The 18,472-nt window shown below is 40.8% G+C and overlaps 1 protein-coding gene across 5 annotated transcripts in view; it reads left to right on the top strand.

Annotated features, from left to right (window-relative positions):
- The window catches only part of TCF7 (transcription factor 7), a 411,229-nt gene that overhangs the window by 204,766 nt on the left and 187,991 nt on the right, over positions 1-18,472 (top strand). For all 5 annotated transcript variants that reach the window (XM_089669958.1, XM_089669955.1, XM_089669954.1 and 2 more), the window contains exon 4: positions 7,157-7,289. In XM_089669958.1, coding sequence (XP_089526084.1) covers positions 7,157-7,289 — 133 coding nt within the window. The remainder of the gene's footprint in view (positions 1-7,156; positions 7,290-18,472) is intronic.

Genomic DNA, 18,472 nt, shown 5'->3' with positions numbered 1-18,472 from the left:
ACTTCATCCCCCACAGTTATTACCTTTTGTGCCACCAGCCCCTCCCTCTTAGATTGTAAGCTCCAAGGAGCAGGGGCCTACTAACTCTCTTGTATTGAACTGTATCATTGCTGTATTGTCTCTATACTCTCTCTACTGTCTTTATATTGTAAAGCGCTGAGCAAACTGTTGGTGCTATATAAATCCTTTTTATTATTATTAATAATAATAACAATAATTATTACAGGCTAGCCAGGTTAGAGGGTTCAAAGTGGTTCAGAGTCAACGATAACTCTCCTTGGAGAGGGAAATTTGGTCATGGGGTGAATTTACTGGGAGGAGAAGAGAAGTACTTAGTACACTGACTTGTGCCCATGATCCTTGCACTTTGTGTTACACACTCCTGAACCGTGTACATTGTGTCCTGAACCCTGTGCTCTATGCATTACACACTCCTGAACCCTGTACATTGTGTCCTGAACCCTGTGTTTTATGCTATGCATTATGCATTACTGATCCCTGTACTCTGTGCATTATTCACTCATTACCCACACGCTCAGCTCATTGCATACCTCTCACCCTTGGGCTCTGTGCTTTACACACTCCTGCGCAAACCAGACTGTATTATTTGCTTTTGGGCCCTGCTTCATGTACACTATATTGTAAATCTTATTTCTGAGCCCTGCACTATATATACTATGGTGTATATTTCATAATACTGATCACTGCACTATTTTAAATTATATGTTACATACTCCTGGCCAGAATGTTTATAGTGTCAACAGTTGTTGGTTGCTAAGAAGTCACTGACTGTTTTTAATGAAGTGTTTTTAACCCTTTTTCAGCCACAGGAATTTGGTACACTGATCATGAGATCAATGTGATTGACTGTCAGTGATCATATGATCAGGAGCCCTGCCTCGTTCACTCCCGATTGTAAACAGTGACTTGTAGTTGATGGTGACAGTTCTATCACTGTGCTGGTGGTTTTGAGTGAGTACAAACAAGATACTCCAGCTGTATGCATGTATGTGGCAGCTCCATGTTAAAGCCCACCACTGCGTTGCCACATATGCATACAGCCAGGAAACCTAAGTATGTTCCATTGTTTACAAAATGATGATGCTGATGTTTGCATTTGACCCTTAGACTACAGCATAATTAGTGGGTACAATAACTGTTGCATGTGTGCTCCATGTACAATATGTAGCCTCCCCCCCCCATCACATTTACCCACCATATTCCTCTTCTCTTGGTGCCCCCTGGTCTTATGTATATTTAGCAAAGCCCTTTAGTGATTTGGTTATATTTGTATATGAACAGCTCCTCATCCAAAAATTGTATGCCAATTTTCATTTTTACCTTAAGTTCTCTTTTATGGGTCTTATACTTGAAAGTAAAAGTAAACCTGCCATAAGAGGAACAGCGTGACTGCCATTGCTGACCTCCTTCTCAAACTGATATCCGTCTAGTTGCCTGCTAGTTGACCCACTGTGTTTATTTCTGTGTCTCTGACCCAGATCAAGTATGCAGACCAGAAAAGTCAGCGAAAGGCCAAAGTCCTTATCCGCAAACTTGTTCTGTGTCAGTGACTCAAAGTATTGAAGCCAAAAGATCAGCAGGATAGGTATGCTGATAGTATTATCAGTAAGGTAAAAAAAATCTGGATGTTTAAAAGTTAAAGTAAACCTTAAACTAAAATAGCAGAGTACTCTTATTTTTCCCCATGAGGGGAAATAGTTTGTTCAGGGTAACATCACCATCCTTCGAAAAAGATTTCAGGGAAATGCTAAGTAGCCCAAATCTCCCAAAATGACAATCCTGCACAGTACAGAGTATTTATACTTCCAGCCTGCTGAATGGACAGTGTAGGAGCCGGTGTTCATCATGATTGACGCTGGATCTATTTTGGAGACTTTTTTTTGGAGGGGATGGGGGTGGGTGTTTCAATAAAGAACTTGTCAAAAACTGGCTGTGTGTTTTTATTTTATTTTGTATTGATGTGACAGTGTATGTTTAACATTCAGCATATATTTCATTATAGAGGTGACATATAAGGTTGCACATCAGGAGGGAGGCACAGCATATATACAGTTGTGTTTAAAATAATAGCAGTCAGACATCACTAACCTGATCAATCACTGTTTTTGGTAGAAATGATATTTCAACATGGCAAATAATTTACTAGCAGGTGTAGTAGAGTAATAGAAATCCAACAGACCTAACAGTCATGACATGCATTCTGCTGATTCTGTGTAATTGAATCACTAATTGAAAGGGGCATGTTCAATTGTGTGGAGTTCTATTAGTGAGGTCATTCATTCTTAGAAAAACAGGTGACAATTATTGCCCTTATTTAAGGAAGGAAGACAGCAAATGTTGTACATGCTGGTTACAGTGCATTTCTCTCTGAAATTCTGAGGAAAATTGGTCGTTCCAGACATTGTTCAGAAAAACAGCGTACCTTGATTAAAAAGTTGATTGGAGAGGGGAAAACATATAAAGAAGTGCAGAAAATAATAGGCTGCTCAGCTAAAATGATTGTAAATGCTTTAAAATGGCAACCAAAACCTGAAAGACGTGGAAGAAAGCGAAAAACTACCATGCAAATGGATAGAAGAATAGCCAAAATGGCAAGGACTCAGCCAACAATCAGCTCCAGGAAGATCAAAAAAGGCTTAAAGTTACCTGTGAGTACTGTTACAATTAGAAGATGCCTATGTGAAGCCAAGCTATCTGCAAGAAGCCCCCGCAAAGTCCCACTGTTGAAAAAAAGACGTGCTGAAGAGGTTACAATTTGCCAAAGAGCACATTGACTGGCCTAAAGAGAAATGGTGCAACATTTTGTGGACTGATGAAAGTAAGATTGTTCTTTTTGGGTCTAGTGGCCGGAGACAGTTTGTCAGACGACCCCCAAACACTGAATTCAAGCCACAGTACATTGTGAAGACAGTGAAGCATGGTTGTGTAAGCATCATGATATGGGGATGTTTCTCATACTACGGTGTTTGGCCTATTTATCGCATACCAGGGATCATGGATCAGTTTGAATACATCAGAATACTTGAAGAGGTCATGCTGCCTTATGCTGAAGAGGAAATGCCCTTGAAATGGGTGTTCCAACAAGACAACGACCCCAAACACACCAGTAAACGTGCAACATCTTGGTTCCAGACCAACAAGATTGAGGTTATGGAGTGGCCAGCCCAATCCCTGGATCTTAATCCAATAGAAAACTTGTGGGGTGACATAAAAAATGCAAGTTTCTGAGGCATAACCAAGAAATAGAGAAGAACTGTGGAATGTAGTCCACTCATCCTGGGCTGGAATACCTGTTCACAGGTGCCAGAAGTTGGTTGACTCCATGCAACACAGATGTACAGCAGTTCTCAGAAACAGTGGTTATACAACTAAATATTCATTAAGTGATTCAAAGGAAAGCAAAATCTTCAAGCAATTTTTAGTTTATATAGTGAATGTTTGAGTTTGTAAAGAAGAATACAAACACTGCTATTTTTTTGAACAGTCTAATATTCACTTTTCTTCAATTTTTTTTAGAGGAACAACACAAATTTGATATTTTTTTCTTCATGTTTTGATTTGTAATAGAATGTGTAGTGTTCCCAATACATTTGTGTGTATGGAAATAAAAGCTATTAGAAGTATTTTGAGCTTTATCCACTTTTTTCAACACAGTACTATTATTTTGAACACAACTGTATATGTGTGTGTGTGTGTGTGTTTTATTTATATATATATATATATATATATATATATATATATATATATATATATATATATAAATGTGTGTGTATCAGTCTCTGCCCGTATCACAAGCTTACTGAGCGACATCGGACTGGATGTCACTCCACTTCCTCAAACTAAATCCTTTCCAAAACTGAGCTCCTAGTTTTCCCCCCCAGCCTGCGACCCCCCTCCCCCCCCGACTTCTCCATCAAGACCAACATTACCACATCAGTCCCTCCCCTCAAGCCAGAGTACTAGGTGTTATCCTAGACTCCAATCTGTCCTTCCAGCCCCAGGTCCATTTGCTGACAAACTCATGTAGACTTCATCTCCGCAACATCTCCAAAATACGTCCGTTCCTAACCCCGGAAACCACTAAGCAACTCATTCACTCCCTCATTATATCACGACTTGACTACTGTAATTCCCTCCTCACTGGCTTACCTCATCGCAGGCTATCCCCGCTTCAGTCTATCTTGAATGCTGCGGCCAGACTCATCCACCTTACTAACCGCTCCGTATCCGCCACCCCTCTCTGCCAATCCCTCCACTGGCTTCCAATTGCCCAACGGATAAAATTCAAAATACTAACATTGACGTATAAAGCTGTTCATAATACTGCCCCAAACTACATCACCGATCTGGTATCCAAATACCACCCAAAATGTACTCTCCGCTCCTCACAAGACCTCCTAGTCTCTAGTTCCCTGGTCTCCTCCTCCCATGCCCGTCTCCAGGACTTCTCCAGGGCTTCCCCCATCCTCTGGAACTCCCTACCCCAATCCATCAGACTATCACCTACTCTGCTCACCTTTAGGCGCACTCTGAAAACCTATCTCTTCAGGGAAGCCTACCCCGCCCTCAGCTAATTACTGAACTCCTCCACTCTTCCTACCACTCCATCCCCCACAGCTATTTCCTACTGTACCACTATCCCCTCTCTCCTAGATTGTAAGCTCAAAGGAGCAGGGCCCTCGAACCCCTCGTGTATTGAATCGTATTGTTACTGTACTGTATCGTGTACTGTCTCCCATTATAATGTTATAATGTACAGCGCTGAGCAAACTGTTGGCGCTATATAAATCCTGTATAATAATAATATTATATACACACACACATACAGTTGTGCTCAAAAGTTTACATACCCTGGCAGAAATTGTGAAATTTTGGCATTGATATTGAAAATATGACTGATCATGCCAAAAAATGCTTTTATTGAAGCATGATTATCATATGAAGCCATTTATTATCAAATAGTTGTTTGGCTCCTTTTTAAATATAAACATATAAAGATGTCCAAAGCCTTGAATATGCCAATCAGTACTGTTAAATCACCTATTAAGAAGTGGAAGGTTCCGGGATCTCTTGATACCAAGCTAAGGTCAGGTAGACCAAGAAAGATTGCAGCCATAACTGACAGAAGAATTGTCAAAGAAAAACCCACAAACTCAAAAGAAAAGCAAGCTGCTCTGGAAAAAGATGGTGTGGTTGTTTTTAAGAAGTACAATATGGTGATACTTGAACAAAAATGAGCTGTTTGTTCATGGTGCCAGAAAGAAGCTTTTACTGCACCAATGCCACAAAAAAGCCCAGTTACAATATGCTTGACAACAGCTTGACATGCCTAACCAGGCCTTTTTTGTGTCATTTATGCAGTAAAGGCTTCTTTCTGGCAACTCAACCATGCAGGTCATTTTTGTTCAAGTGTCATCATATTGGGCTCCTTCAAAAAAAACCACACTGTCTTTCTCCAGAGCAGCCTGTATTTTTCTTGTGGTTACCTATGGGTTTCCCTTTGTATCCCGAACAATTCTTCTGGCAGTTGTGGCTGCAATCTTTCTTGGTCTACTTGACCTTGGCTTGGTATCAAGAGATCCCCGAATTTTCCACTTCTTAATAGGTGATTTAACAGTACTGATTGGCATATTCAAGGCTTTGGACATCTTTATATGTCCTTTTCCATCTTTATAAAGCTCCATTATCTTTTCATGCAGGACTTTTGACAGTTCTTTTCTGATCCCCATGACTTAGTATCTAGCCTAGTCAGTGCTTCCACTTAAGAGCTAACAAACTCATTGACTATTTATACACTGACACTGATTGCAATTTAAAAAGCCACAGATGTGGGACATTAACCTCTAATTGGCATTTTAACCGTGTGTCACCTTGTGTGTCTGTACCAAGGCCAAACATTCCAGGGTTTGTAAACTTTATGATCATGGCCATTTGGGTGATTTCTGTTGTTATGATTTAAAAAGAAGCCAAACAACTATTTGATAATAAATGGCTTCATATGATCATCATCCGTCAATAAAAGTGCATTTTTTGGTATCCGTTACATATTTTCAATTTCAAAACTGTGTGTATGTGTGTATATGTATATGTATGTATATATATATATATATAATTTTTTATTTTTTTTTTATACTGTATTCATTTAATGGTGTTTATCTGCTTATAAACAGAGTGTGGAAATGTATGGGTCGGTTTTTTCTAAAAGATCAATTTTATTACACAGCCCTAGGTGACAAAAACGATTAAGGTGGCATAGTAAGGTGTAGGATAGCTATTGAAATTATTGATCAGTTGGGTATAAAAAAATGTTAAATGAGACAAGGATGCTGAATAATGAAACTATTAAAAATTTAATTGTAATGCAGATTATAATCAGTTAAATATAACATCATATGTTGGAGTTATTCTTCTGTTCTGTGTACAAGTCAGTTTCAACTTGCATACGTATTCCAGTTTTCTATATTAAACAGTGGTTGTGTAGTATTTATTTAGTTAGACTCAACAAGGGGCATTAAAAACTATTTTATAGGCTAAATGGGAAAATGGTTTATAATTATTCCTCAAATGACAGCAGTGATGACTTGCTGATTGTGTGGACACCAGCAGGTGCCAGCTCCTTAAAAACCAGCATCTAGTCTCCTTCCCCCAATTAAAAATGTGCTAGTATCAAAAACGCGTCAAAATACAACCAAGTTATACAAAATTATCTCACTGAAATTTTGATCAAATCTCAGTTCAGTAGTGTGAACCTAGCCTAAAATGAATCGAAAGTACGCTTTGGAGACTACCCTTTGTATTCTATGCAAAACGTAAAGATGAACTAAACCTTCCTATCCTTTTCAGCCACAGAAGCTGCTATCTTAGCCTTTGCAATCTGCAATTGCCATGATGCTGCACGTGTGATCAATTATGACACCAGCCATTTGATGGTTTGACAGTGTGGTTGAGAGCAAAAGCAAACATGACCGTTATCATTCCCGGCAGGCTGGGAGTTAGTTTTTGAAACTTTTAAATCGATGGGTTCAGTTTTGCTTTAGGTTTTGCCTTTTGATACATTTTAAATATTTTACCAGATGTAAAATTTGTATTCTAAACATGTGGGTTTTACAGGTGATTTTGTTATTTTGTCTTCTAGTCCACTAAGGTTCCTGTGGTCCAGCCATCGCATGGGGTCCATCCACTCACACCTCTCATTCCATTCAACAACGAGCCATTCAGTCACAGCTCCCACTCTCCACATCTTCCTGCAGACCTCAACCAAAAACAAGGTAACCTGTCCTCCATACCTCACTTTCATTATATTATGAACCTGCTTCCTCTCTGCCTATTCAGAAGAGTCTATTTTTTTCTGTAAAGAGGAACCAGTCAGATGCTCTTTCAACATTATGTTTACATTTTGAAAATTAAAGATTATGACCTACGGTCATCACAGGTAGTTCTTTCATATACTTTGTCTGTCATGATTTTTGTTTTTGCACAACCAATGATAATATGCCAAGGAGTTAATTATAACATGTCTGTGGATGTTTGAAAGACATTGAATAGGCTTAAATGTATAATTTGTAATGTAAAATAAAATTTTTAACTTTTTCCAGTTTGTGATCTCTCTGGCTTGGTAGCGTAGATTGCCAAATGCTTTTTTAATTGTGTAAATCCAGCAACTCACCAAAGTATCTTTAACATTATAGCACCCCCCTATCACTTTACTTCCCTACTGACTGCATTTTTAATAACAAAAGTCCAATTTAAATCTTACACCTTTTTTATCTCTTTTTATAATCCTGTCGCCCTGTATTTTATGATTTATTGTTGCCTGATAATACTTTATACTTTTAACTTTGCTGGCATAACTGAGTAATAGCCACACCCCTCAGCACAAGCTTCCTTACCACTGTATTTCATGTGCCTAAGCAAGTTTATTGCTACTGTATGTGCACTGGATAAAAGTATGGTGCCTATTTAGACACGTGTACAACTATTAAAAGTAAAGTGGAAGTAAGACTGTCAAAATGGAGGTCGCTGGTATAATGTCTATCTCACTGTAAGTCTATTCCTCAGAGACTAATTGGGTATTAATCTAAAATAATGTCTTAAGGGATGTATGACCATAACATTTTGGCCATACTTCTCTTGTGGGTGACAAGAGTGCATTTACTTTTTGCCCTCCTGTGATTCAGAATCTGCCAATAGCGCGCTGTTGTCCACTATCAGCTTATGTGGCAGAGCCGCTTCAGGCCCTGGAAAGATCCTGATAATATTGTCAAGGTCCACCCAACTGCCTGATTGATAGCTCACCATGCTGAGAGCTGTAGCCAACTGCTCATGTCCCATCCTCAGCCCGGCACTCCAGTCACTGCTCTCCACTCTGATCACCATGTTGGCCATTGACTGCTCAGTTCTCGGTTTCCTCATTCAGTTCTCGAGCGTAAATGGATATTAAAGGCAATAAAAAATTTTTAAAAAAAAGTTATACTTGCCTACCCCAAGCAGCTTCCTCTGGGGACACCCAAACAGGCTCGCTTTCGAGCCGCTGCTCTGCGTGCCCTAGCCCTGACCCCTTTCTCTCCTCATTGGCCCACTGGCTGTGATTGACAGCAGTGGGAGCAAATGGCTTCAGCTGCTGTGTCATCCAATGAGGAGAGCCAAGGCTCTCATGCACATCTCTGTATCACGATGGGGCTCAGGTAAGTATTGGAGGGGCTGGGGGAGTTGCTGCACACTGAAGGTTTTTTTACCTTCAAGCTTAGAATGCATGAAGGTAATAAGCTTTCAGCCTTTACAACCACTTTAAAGCTGATATGGGACAGCTGCAGTATCACACTGATGCTGCAGCATAAAGTTAAATTTGAAGGGTTTTATCTTTTCCAAAGAAAATTCGATTAAATTAGTTTGAGGGTTAAAGGATAGGTTCACCTTTTGGAACATGTTACATGTTTCACCCATTTTTAGAGTGGAAAATGTAACATGATCCCATAGCTGCAGCTGCTGCCCCCTCTCCCTCTGACAGATAGTACAGAGAGAAGTCTCCCCGTACTCTGTCAAATTTGAAAACAGCGGGGCTCCACCCACACAGCCGCATCATTCATTCACGGACTTCCATGAATGAATGAATGAACTACAAGTCCCGACAGCCTTAGCGGCTGTTGGCTTGTAGTTTTCATTGAACTACCATAGCGCTGTGGAGCGCCGTGGTAGTTCATTGAAGCTTCCTGTAAGAATATCTACTTGCTTGTACATCACGTACGGCAAGCAGATATTCAGCTTTTAGCACATATTTTGGAACTAACCTTTTTTTTTTTGTGATTTCGTTTAATTTATTGTTTGGTCCGCCATGGATTGGGCCCTAATAAATGATATTTTATTTATCCCATGATTGAATATATCTTGCAAGGTGAAATGATTTACATTTAAATTAATTACACATGTGGATATTACAGTGGCCACTAGGGTGGCACTTGTGGGGTTTTCTGCTGTTTGCAGTTTGTTCTTAGGTACTTCTGTTCCTTCATAGATGGCGCTCGCTGTACCGCGCATGCGCGTGACGTCATTGCGTCATGATGTCATGATGCATTGCACATGCGTGGTGAAGACAGGGTGGCCATCTTAAGGGCCCAGTCCATAAGGCATGCCGACAAACCTGAGCCTACCTATGAGGCAGCCGGGTACCCCAGCAAAACTGGTCAAGATGGCTATCCCCTCACTCCTTGGTCTCCCATGACTTGCTTTGATGCCAACAGCATAAGTTACTGCTCTGAACTCTTTCACTCCTGAGGGATCTCTGCACATGATACATGTATGGACTGCCTCTTTTTATATGGAAAAGTTACCCAATTGATTACTCATGAGTTTGTTTGTCTGGACTAGACTCTTTACAAACAATTCATATTGATGTGAGGGAGGTTTCAGTGATTCATCTACATACCAATGCTCCCCTGGACAGCACTCTTATTCGATAAACGCTGGAGGGAGGTAAGGATTTTTTACAGTTCAATCAATTCCTCCTCTGGATTACATCAAGCATGGAAACTACTCTGAGACCATCTAATATCTGCCTCCATTGGGGCACCAACATAGCTACAACGTCAGTGTAAGAGAGGAGTAATTATGAATATGCTCTTTACAAGGCATCCTCCTCTGGACTACACATTGTTACTTTTCTTATAGAGATCTAACGAAGTACATTTTTCTCTGAGTGGCATTGATTTGTGATTTAAGAGATATTTATCCTTGAAGATCAGGAAGGAATTTTTTTCTCAGCAGGAGCAAATTGGATTGTGCTTTGCTGGGTTTTTTTTGCCTTCCTCTGTATCAACTGTGGGTATAGGATTATAACTTTTTTTTTCTCTATGGTTGAACTGGATGGACTTTTGTGTTTTTTCAGCTGGACTAACTATGTAACTATGTAAGATGATTTAGGGACACTTACATTTAATATGCTGAGCAGTTATGGTCAACCTAAGAGACTTTAACCTACGTATAATATATGGCAATAACCAGCCCCCATTGTGGGGAGCAAGTGAGACTTATGGAGTGTGGCTTGCTTTTATATTTTGCATGTCTTTGTATAATTAAAGGAATTGTTCATGTGCTGTGACTACCAACCTTTGATGATTGATTTTTTTTATCATTAACAATACAAAAAAACCACTAATCTTGGTTAAGTCCATAACTAATCTTTATTGCTTGTTTATATATTTGAATTTTGGATTATGGACTCCCAGATTATTAGTACATAGACCTTGAGGCATTTTGAATGTTTTGATTACAAGCAGATATTTTGGCAGGTCTTCAGGAGACCTGCATGGCATCAGCGATCTACTGATCGCTGGTGCAATGCTTTCCAGGCTTCTGTAGACAAAAATAATAAAGGCACATTTTTTTACCTGAAAAAAAATATATGCATTTATTATTTTTTGCTAAAAGGTGAACTTATCCTTCAAAACAGGCACTAGGCACTTTCACCCCCTTCCTGCCCAGGCCAATTTTCAGCATTCAGTGCTGTTGCACTTTGAAGGACAATTGCGTGGTCATGCAACACTGTACCCATATGAATTTTTTTTCACACAGAGAGCTTTCTTTTGGTAGTATGTACTCGCCACTGGGGTTTTTTTTTTGCACTATAAACAAAGAGCAAAACATTTTTCAAAGAGGTAATTTTTCTCCTTCACTGATGTGCATTGATGAGGCTGCACTGATAGGCAGGACTCATGGGCACTGATGAGGCAGCACTGATAGCTAGCATTGATGGGCGTTGATGAGTCGGCACTGGTGGCCATTGATGAGAAGACACTGATGATCACTGATATGCAGCAATGATGGGCACAGATAGGCAGTACTGACTGACGGTGGTACTGCTGGGCACTGACTGAAGGCACTGTTGGGCATTGATAGGCGGCACTACTGGGCAATGACGGGCGGCACTGATAATCAGGCACTGATTAACAGTTCAGCTCTCCCCTGACAGATTTGCCGGTTATTGGCAGTACTGTCACAGCGTGAGTAAAGTGCTGCCAATATCCGGCAACTGTATTTACTTTGTGATCTGCTGTGTCATTGGACACAGCTGATCACATGGTAAAAGGGCACTGTGGTTGGCCTTTTACCTCATCATGTGATCAGCTGTGTCCGTAGGATCACCGACAGCGCTGGGTGCACGCCTCTGGGGGCATGCAGGGATAGCGTTCTCGGGGGACGTCCATGGATGCCCTCCCAAAACTGGACAACCACGCTGTAGCTGTCTTCGACTGTAGCGGGGTTGAGAAACGGTTAATACATATTCTCCCCATGACACAGAACTCTTAACCTACTCCCTATCATTTAACACTTTATTATGCTAACCCTAACCTTAACCGCTTACCGTCCGCCCTATAGCAGTAATCCTGCTACAGGGTGGCACGGGTGCGCAAAAATCACGTATATATGTGCGATTTATGCTCCCACGGTGATTGCGGATGGGGGGGGGGCCCAAGGGATCAATCCTCTGATTTAGGCAAGTGATATTCTGATATTCGGTCTAAATCGGATGATCGATCCCTGGCCTATCACAGATTTTCCTGTACCTGTGTTTACGCATTCCGTCCCAGAGAGAGAAGAAAGAAGACACGTGAGTAAAAGCAGCACGCAAAATTCAGTTAGAACACACATAGGTCACATTTAACCCCTTGAACCCCCCCCCCCCCCCCCATTAACCCTTTTACTGCTCTGTCATTAGTTTCATTAATACAGTGATCAGTAAAAAAAATCTGTACACTGTACTAGCGTCACTGGCGACTTCAGATAGCGTTAGCATCCATCCCAGATAGCGTCAGATTGCCCTTCATTACACCAGTCATCACATTTAACCCCTTGATTGCCAGGAACACGCTCACATACACAATAAACCTCCATTGCCAGTATAGTGTCTGAACGGATCAATATCTTTGATCAGATCAGCAATATACCAGCATTCACATTAGTATAGCGTCCCCAAAAATTCAGCGTTAGTGAGATTAGCCCCGACACCTGCCAGCATCTGCGCTTAGCTCTATGCTCCTTCCCCTCCCCCAGCATGTGCAGTGTCAGTAGATCACTGTCACTTGATATATTGCAAACAAAACCACAGGGTTCGCAGAATCAGGCCTAATCTCTGTTAGCACTTGCAAGTAAATTTTTTTGTAGCTGTTCAAGCAGTCCCGGACAGCCAGGTGCTCTTTTTCCCGTGAGTTGAACTAGGTACCTATAAATTTAGTTGCCAAAATGTCTAACGAAAGATCTGACATGCTCAAAATCCTGTAGGCCTCTTCACTAGAGTTAGTGAAGAGGCCTACAGGATTTTGAGCATGTCAGATAAGAGCAAAGGGGAAGCCTCACTGAAAGAATCAGCCTCAGAATACAAACCTGTAGACAACAGCAGCACCCTGACAGATGGCTCAGACGATGGAAAAGAGGTCCCTGCTAAGGTCAGGCGTACCCGACCCCGTTCCCAGGTTGCTGAGATGTTACAATCGCGTGATGATTCTCATATGCAGCAGAGTTCCAGTAATAATGCCGCTCTACCTTTTGGTGAACTGGCGAGCACCAGCGGCCTAGTACATCCTGGTCTTTCACATACCAGCCCTGCAGTATCACTTGGTGATGTGGTCCCATAAGTGCAGTACAAGCTAGTGCAGTGGCAAGCACAAGTAGTGTCCTGCAACCACCAAGAATTCACACACAGGCCTGTAGAGCCCCTAGTATCCTTCTGGATATGCCTGCAAATCCGGATTGGCAGCCCACAAATTCTGCAGCACCTGCACTTCCCCCATTCACTTAAATAAAATAGATAAAAGTGAGCGCTCAGCAGCTGAAACACTAAAAGGCAATCACAGTAAACCTTCAAATAAACCCAGAAAAATAAAGTGTAGCGCTTAATAAATATAATAAAAGGTGTGTTAATATATATATCCAATGGATTAAATAGTTCGTATAATATATATTAAATGGATGATCCACTTCAGCAGCAGATTTCAAAGACAGGCTTGTGACAGGAACCGATAATAGAATTGCGCACTCACCAGAAGCGCATAGATAATGCACATATAATCAATAACCACCAGGATCTCTTTAAGTCGGCGGAATATATAGGTGAGCTTCCATCTATGGATTGGTCATCAAGTCTTGGGATATTGTGGAAATCTGCTGGGTCCAGAGGTCCTCTTAAGGATGGATGGGTGCTCAGCCTGGATACAGGGTTCCCTCCCTCTGGATGTTGGATCAGTAGGGGTGTCCTGCAAGTTTAGTAGCTCCAATTGGGAACCAAAAAACAGGTGCCCGTAGTGTAGTATTTAAAAGTAATTTATTCCAGAAAATGTAAGTACAAAATGCACAGTGTTTTACTAAAAACATATTCGTTCATAAAAAAAAAATGAAGACTTTGAAAGTCAAGGGAATGAATTGGGTAGACAAATAATTTGATTGCATTAAAGCAGAAGTTGTTTGTTAAGCCCGCCATACATTATACAATTTTCCGTTAGATTTACCAAAAAACCATATAACATGAGGTCAAACCTAAATATCACTTCAATTTGTATCTAATCAGGCAGGCCATTGCACTACATGGTTGAAGGTAAATTTAAAGGAGATAGTACAGAATCTGTACAAGAAAGTTGCATAATGTTTGGCCAGCCTAAGTCTAGTCGTTTACTGCTTCCTGTCCGCAATCTGTATATTATTGTTTCTTAGTATGATGCCCTCTGCTTGGGGGGTAGCATTAGCATCAGCTCAGAATCCTAGTTTTGAGATTACATACAGGAAGTTCCCAGGTCACAAACAAGATGAGTTCTGTAGGTTTGTTCTTAAGTTTAAATCAGTATGCAACGCCTGGCAGAGTCTCCAAGATGTCCGGGATCAGCACATGTGGCATCTGACGTCATCAAAATGCAGTGCATGTGCTGATCCCGGACATCTTGGAGACTCTGCCAGGCTTCACCATCTATGTTGCATATGCACAGCACCATCTGCTGGCAGACACCTTGGAGATTCCACCAGGCATACCATCCATGTTGCATATGCACAGCACCACTTGCTGGCGGACTCAATCGATCTCCTCTTTGGATAAGTCACACAACAACAGCTGCTACAGACATCTCACCCTCTTACCCATGAGCCTGTTTTTAAATTCTAAGATGTGAGTTACTACTTATCTTTCTATTAAATGCCTTCACAGTACACACTTAGAGGTGCTGTGTTTCTTTGTTTCCCTTCTGCAGAGTTATGCTTCGCTCCTACGCAGCTTTCCCTTAGTGCCTACTGGACTACCTTTACCCCTGCCCATTTGAAACTCATCAAACATACATGGACTTCGACACCATGCGCCTGTTATCCCTTTTGTATTGACTCTCCAGGATTATACCTAGCACCCTGGCATGAGGGGAAGAAAGGGTAGTTGTGCTGTTGATCTTGATAGAAACATGTGTGTAGGGGGGATAATATGAGCTCAGTTTTTGAAATAATAATAAAATAAATAATACAGACTACAGGGGTTAACTGAGGAGTAGGGAGATTTTCATTCTATCAGCATAGAGCTGGTTTTGAAGCCATGTGAGGTCAGCTGACCAGAGATGTAGATAGAAAATGGACCAGTGGCCATTGGTTAAAACAGTAAGTTGTTAGAGGGTTTTAGATGGGCAGTATCTGTGGAGTGTTCCAGGTGGAAAACTTCTTGACTGCCTTACATTCTGGTTATCGGTGAGGTAGCAACTCAGATGGTTGTTTAGTAATAGAATCATGGTGGTAAACTGGTTCAAGGGGGTGGTTCTTACAATGTTCAGGCTTCTGGGTTCCAATGAGGGCTTTTTAAGCATAGGGGTGCATTGCCCATGTTTTAGAGGGTTGGAGATGATGTTAGTAGAGAAGGAAAGATTGAAAATGTGACTATGCTCTCAACTATTGATTGGGAACCACTCTGATCAACGGCCAATCACAGTGATCAAATGAATATATTTACAAAGAAAAGCCAATCACAGTGATCAAATGAATATATTTACAAAGAAGACTTCTGGCTCAACTGTCATTCTTCATTGCAGGGAGCGGTTCACTGTGACAGACCAGCTGGCAGGCTGCAACTGTTGAAGTAATATATACACTATAATTGTGTAGCAGAATCTGTAGTAGGCCAAGGTGCCACATCCCCAACATTTGCAAAATATAGACTTAGGCTTAAGTCCAAAAGAATGGGATTTTCTAGGCACCAAAGAGCAACAAATCAATTTTACTAAACATTATATTAAAAACAATGACACAAGCAAGGCTGATATAAGACTGCTGTTAATTGGACCACTAATCAGTACACGTCCTATACAGTGCCTTGAAAAAGTATTCATACCCTCTTGAAATTTTCCACATTTTGTGATGTTACAACCAAAAACGTAAATGTATTTTATTGGGATTTTAAGTGATAGTCCAACACAAAGTGGCACATAATTGGGAAGTGGAAGGGAAATGATAAATGGTTTTCACATATTTTTACAAATATCTGAAAAGTGGGGCGTGCATTTGTATTCAGCCCCCCTGAGTCAATACTTTGTAGAACCACCTTTTACTGCAATTACAGCTGCAAGTCTTTTTGGGTATGTCTCTACCAGCTTTGCACATCTAGACAGTAAAATTTCTTCGCATTCTTCTTTGCAAAATAGCTCAAGCTCTGTCAGATTGGATGGAGAGCATCTGTGAACAGCAATTTTCAAGTTTTGTCACAGATTCTCAATTGGATTAAGGTCTGGACTTTGACTGGGCCATTTGAACACATGAATATGCTTTGATCTAAACCATTCCATTGTAGCTCTGGCTGTATGTTTAGGGTCGTTGTCCTGCTGGAAGGTGAGACCCCAGTCTCAAGTCTTTTGCAGACTCTCTTCTAAGATTGCCCTGTATTTTGTTCCATCCATCTTCCCATCAACTCTGACCAGCTTCCCTGTCCCTGGTGAAGAACAGCATCCCCACAACATAATGCTGCCACCACCATGTTTCACGGTGAGGATGGTGTGTTCAGGGTGATGTGCAGTGTTAGTTTACCGCCACACATAGCGTTTTGCTTTTGGGGTGAAAAGTTAAATTTTGGTCTCATCTGACCAGCGCACCTTCTTCCACATGTGTGCAGTTTGCGAGAAGCCATGTGGGAGACACCACAAACGAGACATCTTATGGCATCCTTTCAAGAATGGCTTTCTAATTGCCACTCTTCCATAAGGGGCAGATTTGTGACGTGCATCACTAATAGTTGTCCTGTGGACAGATTCTCCCACCTTGGCTGTGGATCTCTGAAGCTCCTCCAGAGTTACCTTGCTTGGCCTGTCAATTTAGGTGGACGGCCATGTCTTGGTAGGTTTGCAGTTGTGTCTTATTCTTTCCATTTTCGGATGATGGATTGAACAGTGCTCCATGAGATGTTCAAAGCTTGGGATATTTTTTTTATAACCTAACCCTTCTTTAAACTTTTCCACAACTTTGTCTCTGACCTGTCTGGTGTGTTTCCTAGCCTTCATGATGCTGTTTGTTCACTAATGTTCTCTAATAAACCTCTGAGGGCTTCACATAACAGCTGTATTTATACTGAGATTAAATTACACGCAGGTGGACTCTATTTACTAATTAGGTGACTTCTGAAGGCATTTGGTTCTACTAGATTTTAGTTAGGGGAGTAAAGGGGGCTGAATACAAATGCTCGCCACACTTTTCAGATGTTTATTTGTAAATAAATTGAAAAACCGTTTATCATTTTCCTTCCACTTATTTATTTATTTATTTCAGGTACTTATATAGCGCCGTCAGTTTACGCAGTGCTTTACATATATATTGTACATTCACATCAGTCTCTAACCCTCAAGGGGTGTACAATCTAAGGTCCCTAACTTACATTCATACATACACATACTAGGGACAATTTAGACAGGAGCTAATTCACCTACCAGCATGTCTTTGGAGTGTGGGAGGAAACCGGAGTACCCGGAGGAAACCCACACAGGCACAGGGAGAACATGCAAACTCCAGGCAGGTGGTGCCCCACTTCACAATTATGTGCCACTTTGTGTTGGTATATCACATAAAATACATTTACATTTTTGGTTGTAACGTGACAAAATGTGGAAAATTTAAGGAGTATGAATATTTTTTCAAGGCATTGTAAATACATTCATACAATCAATGAGATTTTGACCGATTTGTTAAATGTGAGTCCAACAAGCCTAACTCTTGTTGGATTGACAAGAAAACCAATTCTTGCCCTTACCGGGCCAGCACTTCAGCAAATATAGCAGTATTGAACATTTTGTATGGGTATCCAGGCTTCAGTAACCTTTGGCCATAAACTTGTTAAATATCATGTTGATCAAATATGATAAAGTTTGCTCCGTGGTTAAATTCTTGTATTTGATGTAGCTATAGATCTTTTCTTCAAGGCAGTCCCATTTGTGAGCCAGAAGCTAGTTTATAGTGAGCATTGCAGGGGTTAACGATAGGAAGTAGATACTGACAGTAGAGTTTGAGTTCTGTACTCATGCGGTGTAGAAAATGGAAAGTGCACCATGCTAGATATGAGTGGCCAGTCATCCTTTGAAATTAAGTATATGAAACCAGAAACCGCCTCAGTCAGTGCAATAGCTATGCATTTGGCTTGCTCCTGGATTTCACATACGAAGCTCTGTTTGCCCATACGGTGTTGAGTTATTGTAGTCACCCTGATCAGAAACCTCTTCTTTTTTTTTTTTTTTTCTCTTGCATGTGTGCTTTATTTTGTTACTATGATGGGAAATTTCTGCTGACAATATAGACCAGTTATTAAATGGAGCATCCTTCTCAGCAGATCTATGGTGTTGGGAATTTAGAAATACAAGGGGAGAAAGAATTAGGAGACTATTTGGTATACATCCAGCTATGTTTTGTCAAGGGTTTTTCAGAAATGTTTCCAGATTATAGAACAGTGCATGTGCACCATCAC

Source organism: Staurois parvus, unplaced genomic scaffold (assembly GCF_062004578.1).
Source record: "Staurois parvus isolate SC_StPar_1 unplaced genomic scaffold, SC_StPar_1.0 ptg000085l, whole genome shotgun sequence".
Taxonomy (NCBI): Eukaryota; Metazoa; Chordata; class Amphibia; order Anura; family Ranidae; genus Staurois; species Staurois parvus.
This window is presented reverse-complemented; position numbering and strand designations above follow the sequence as displayed.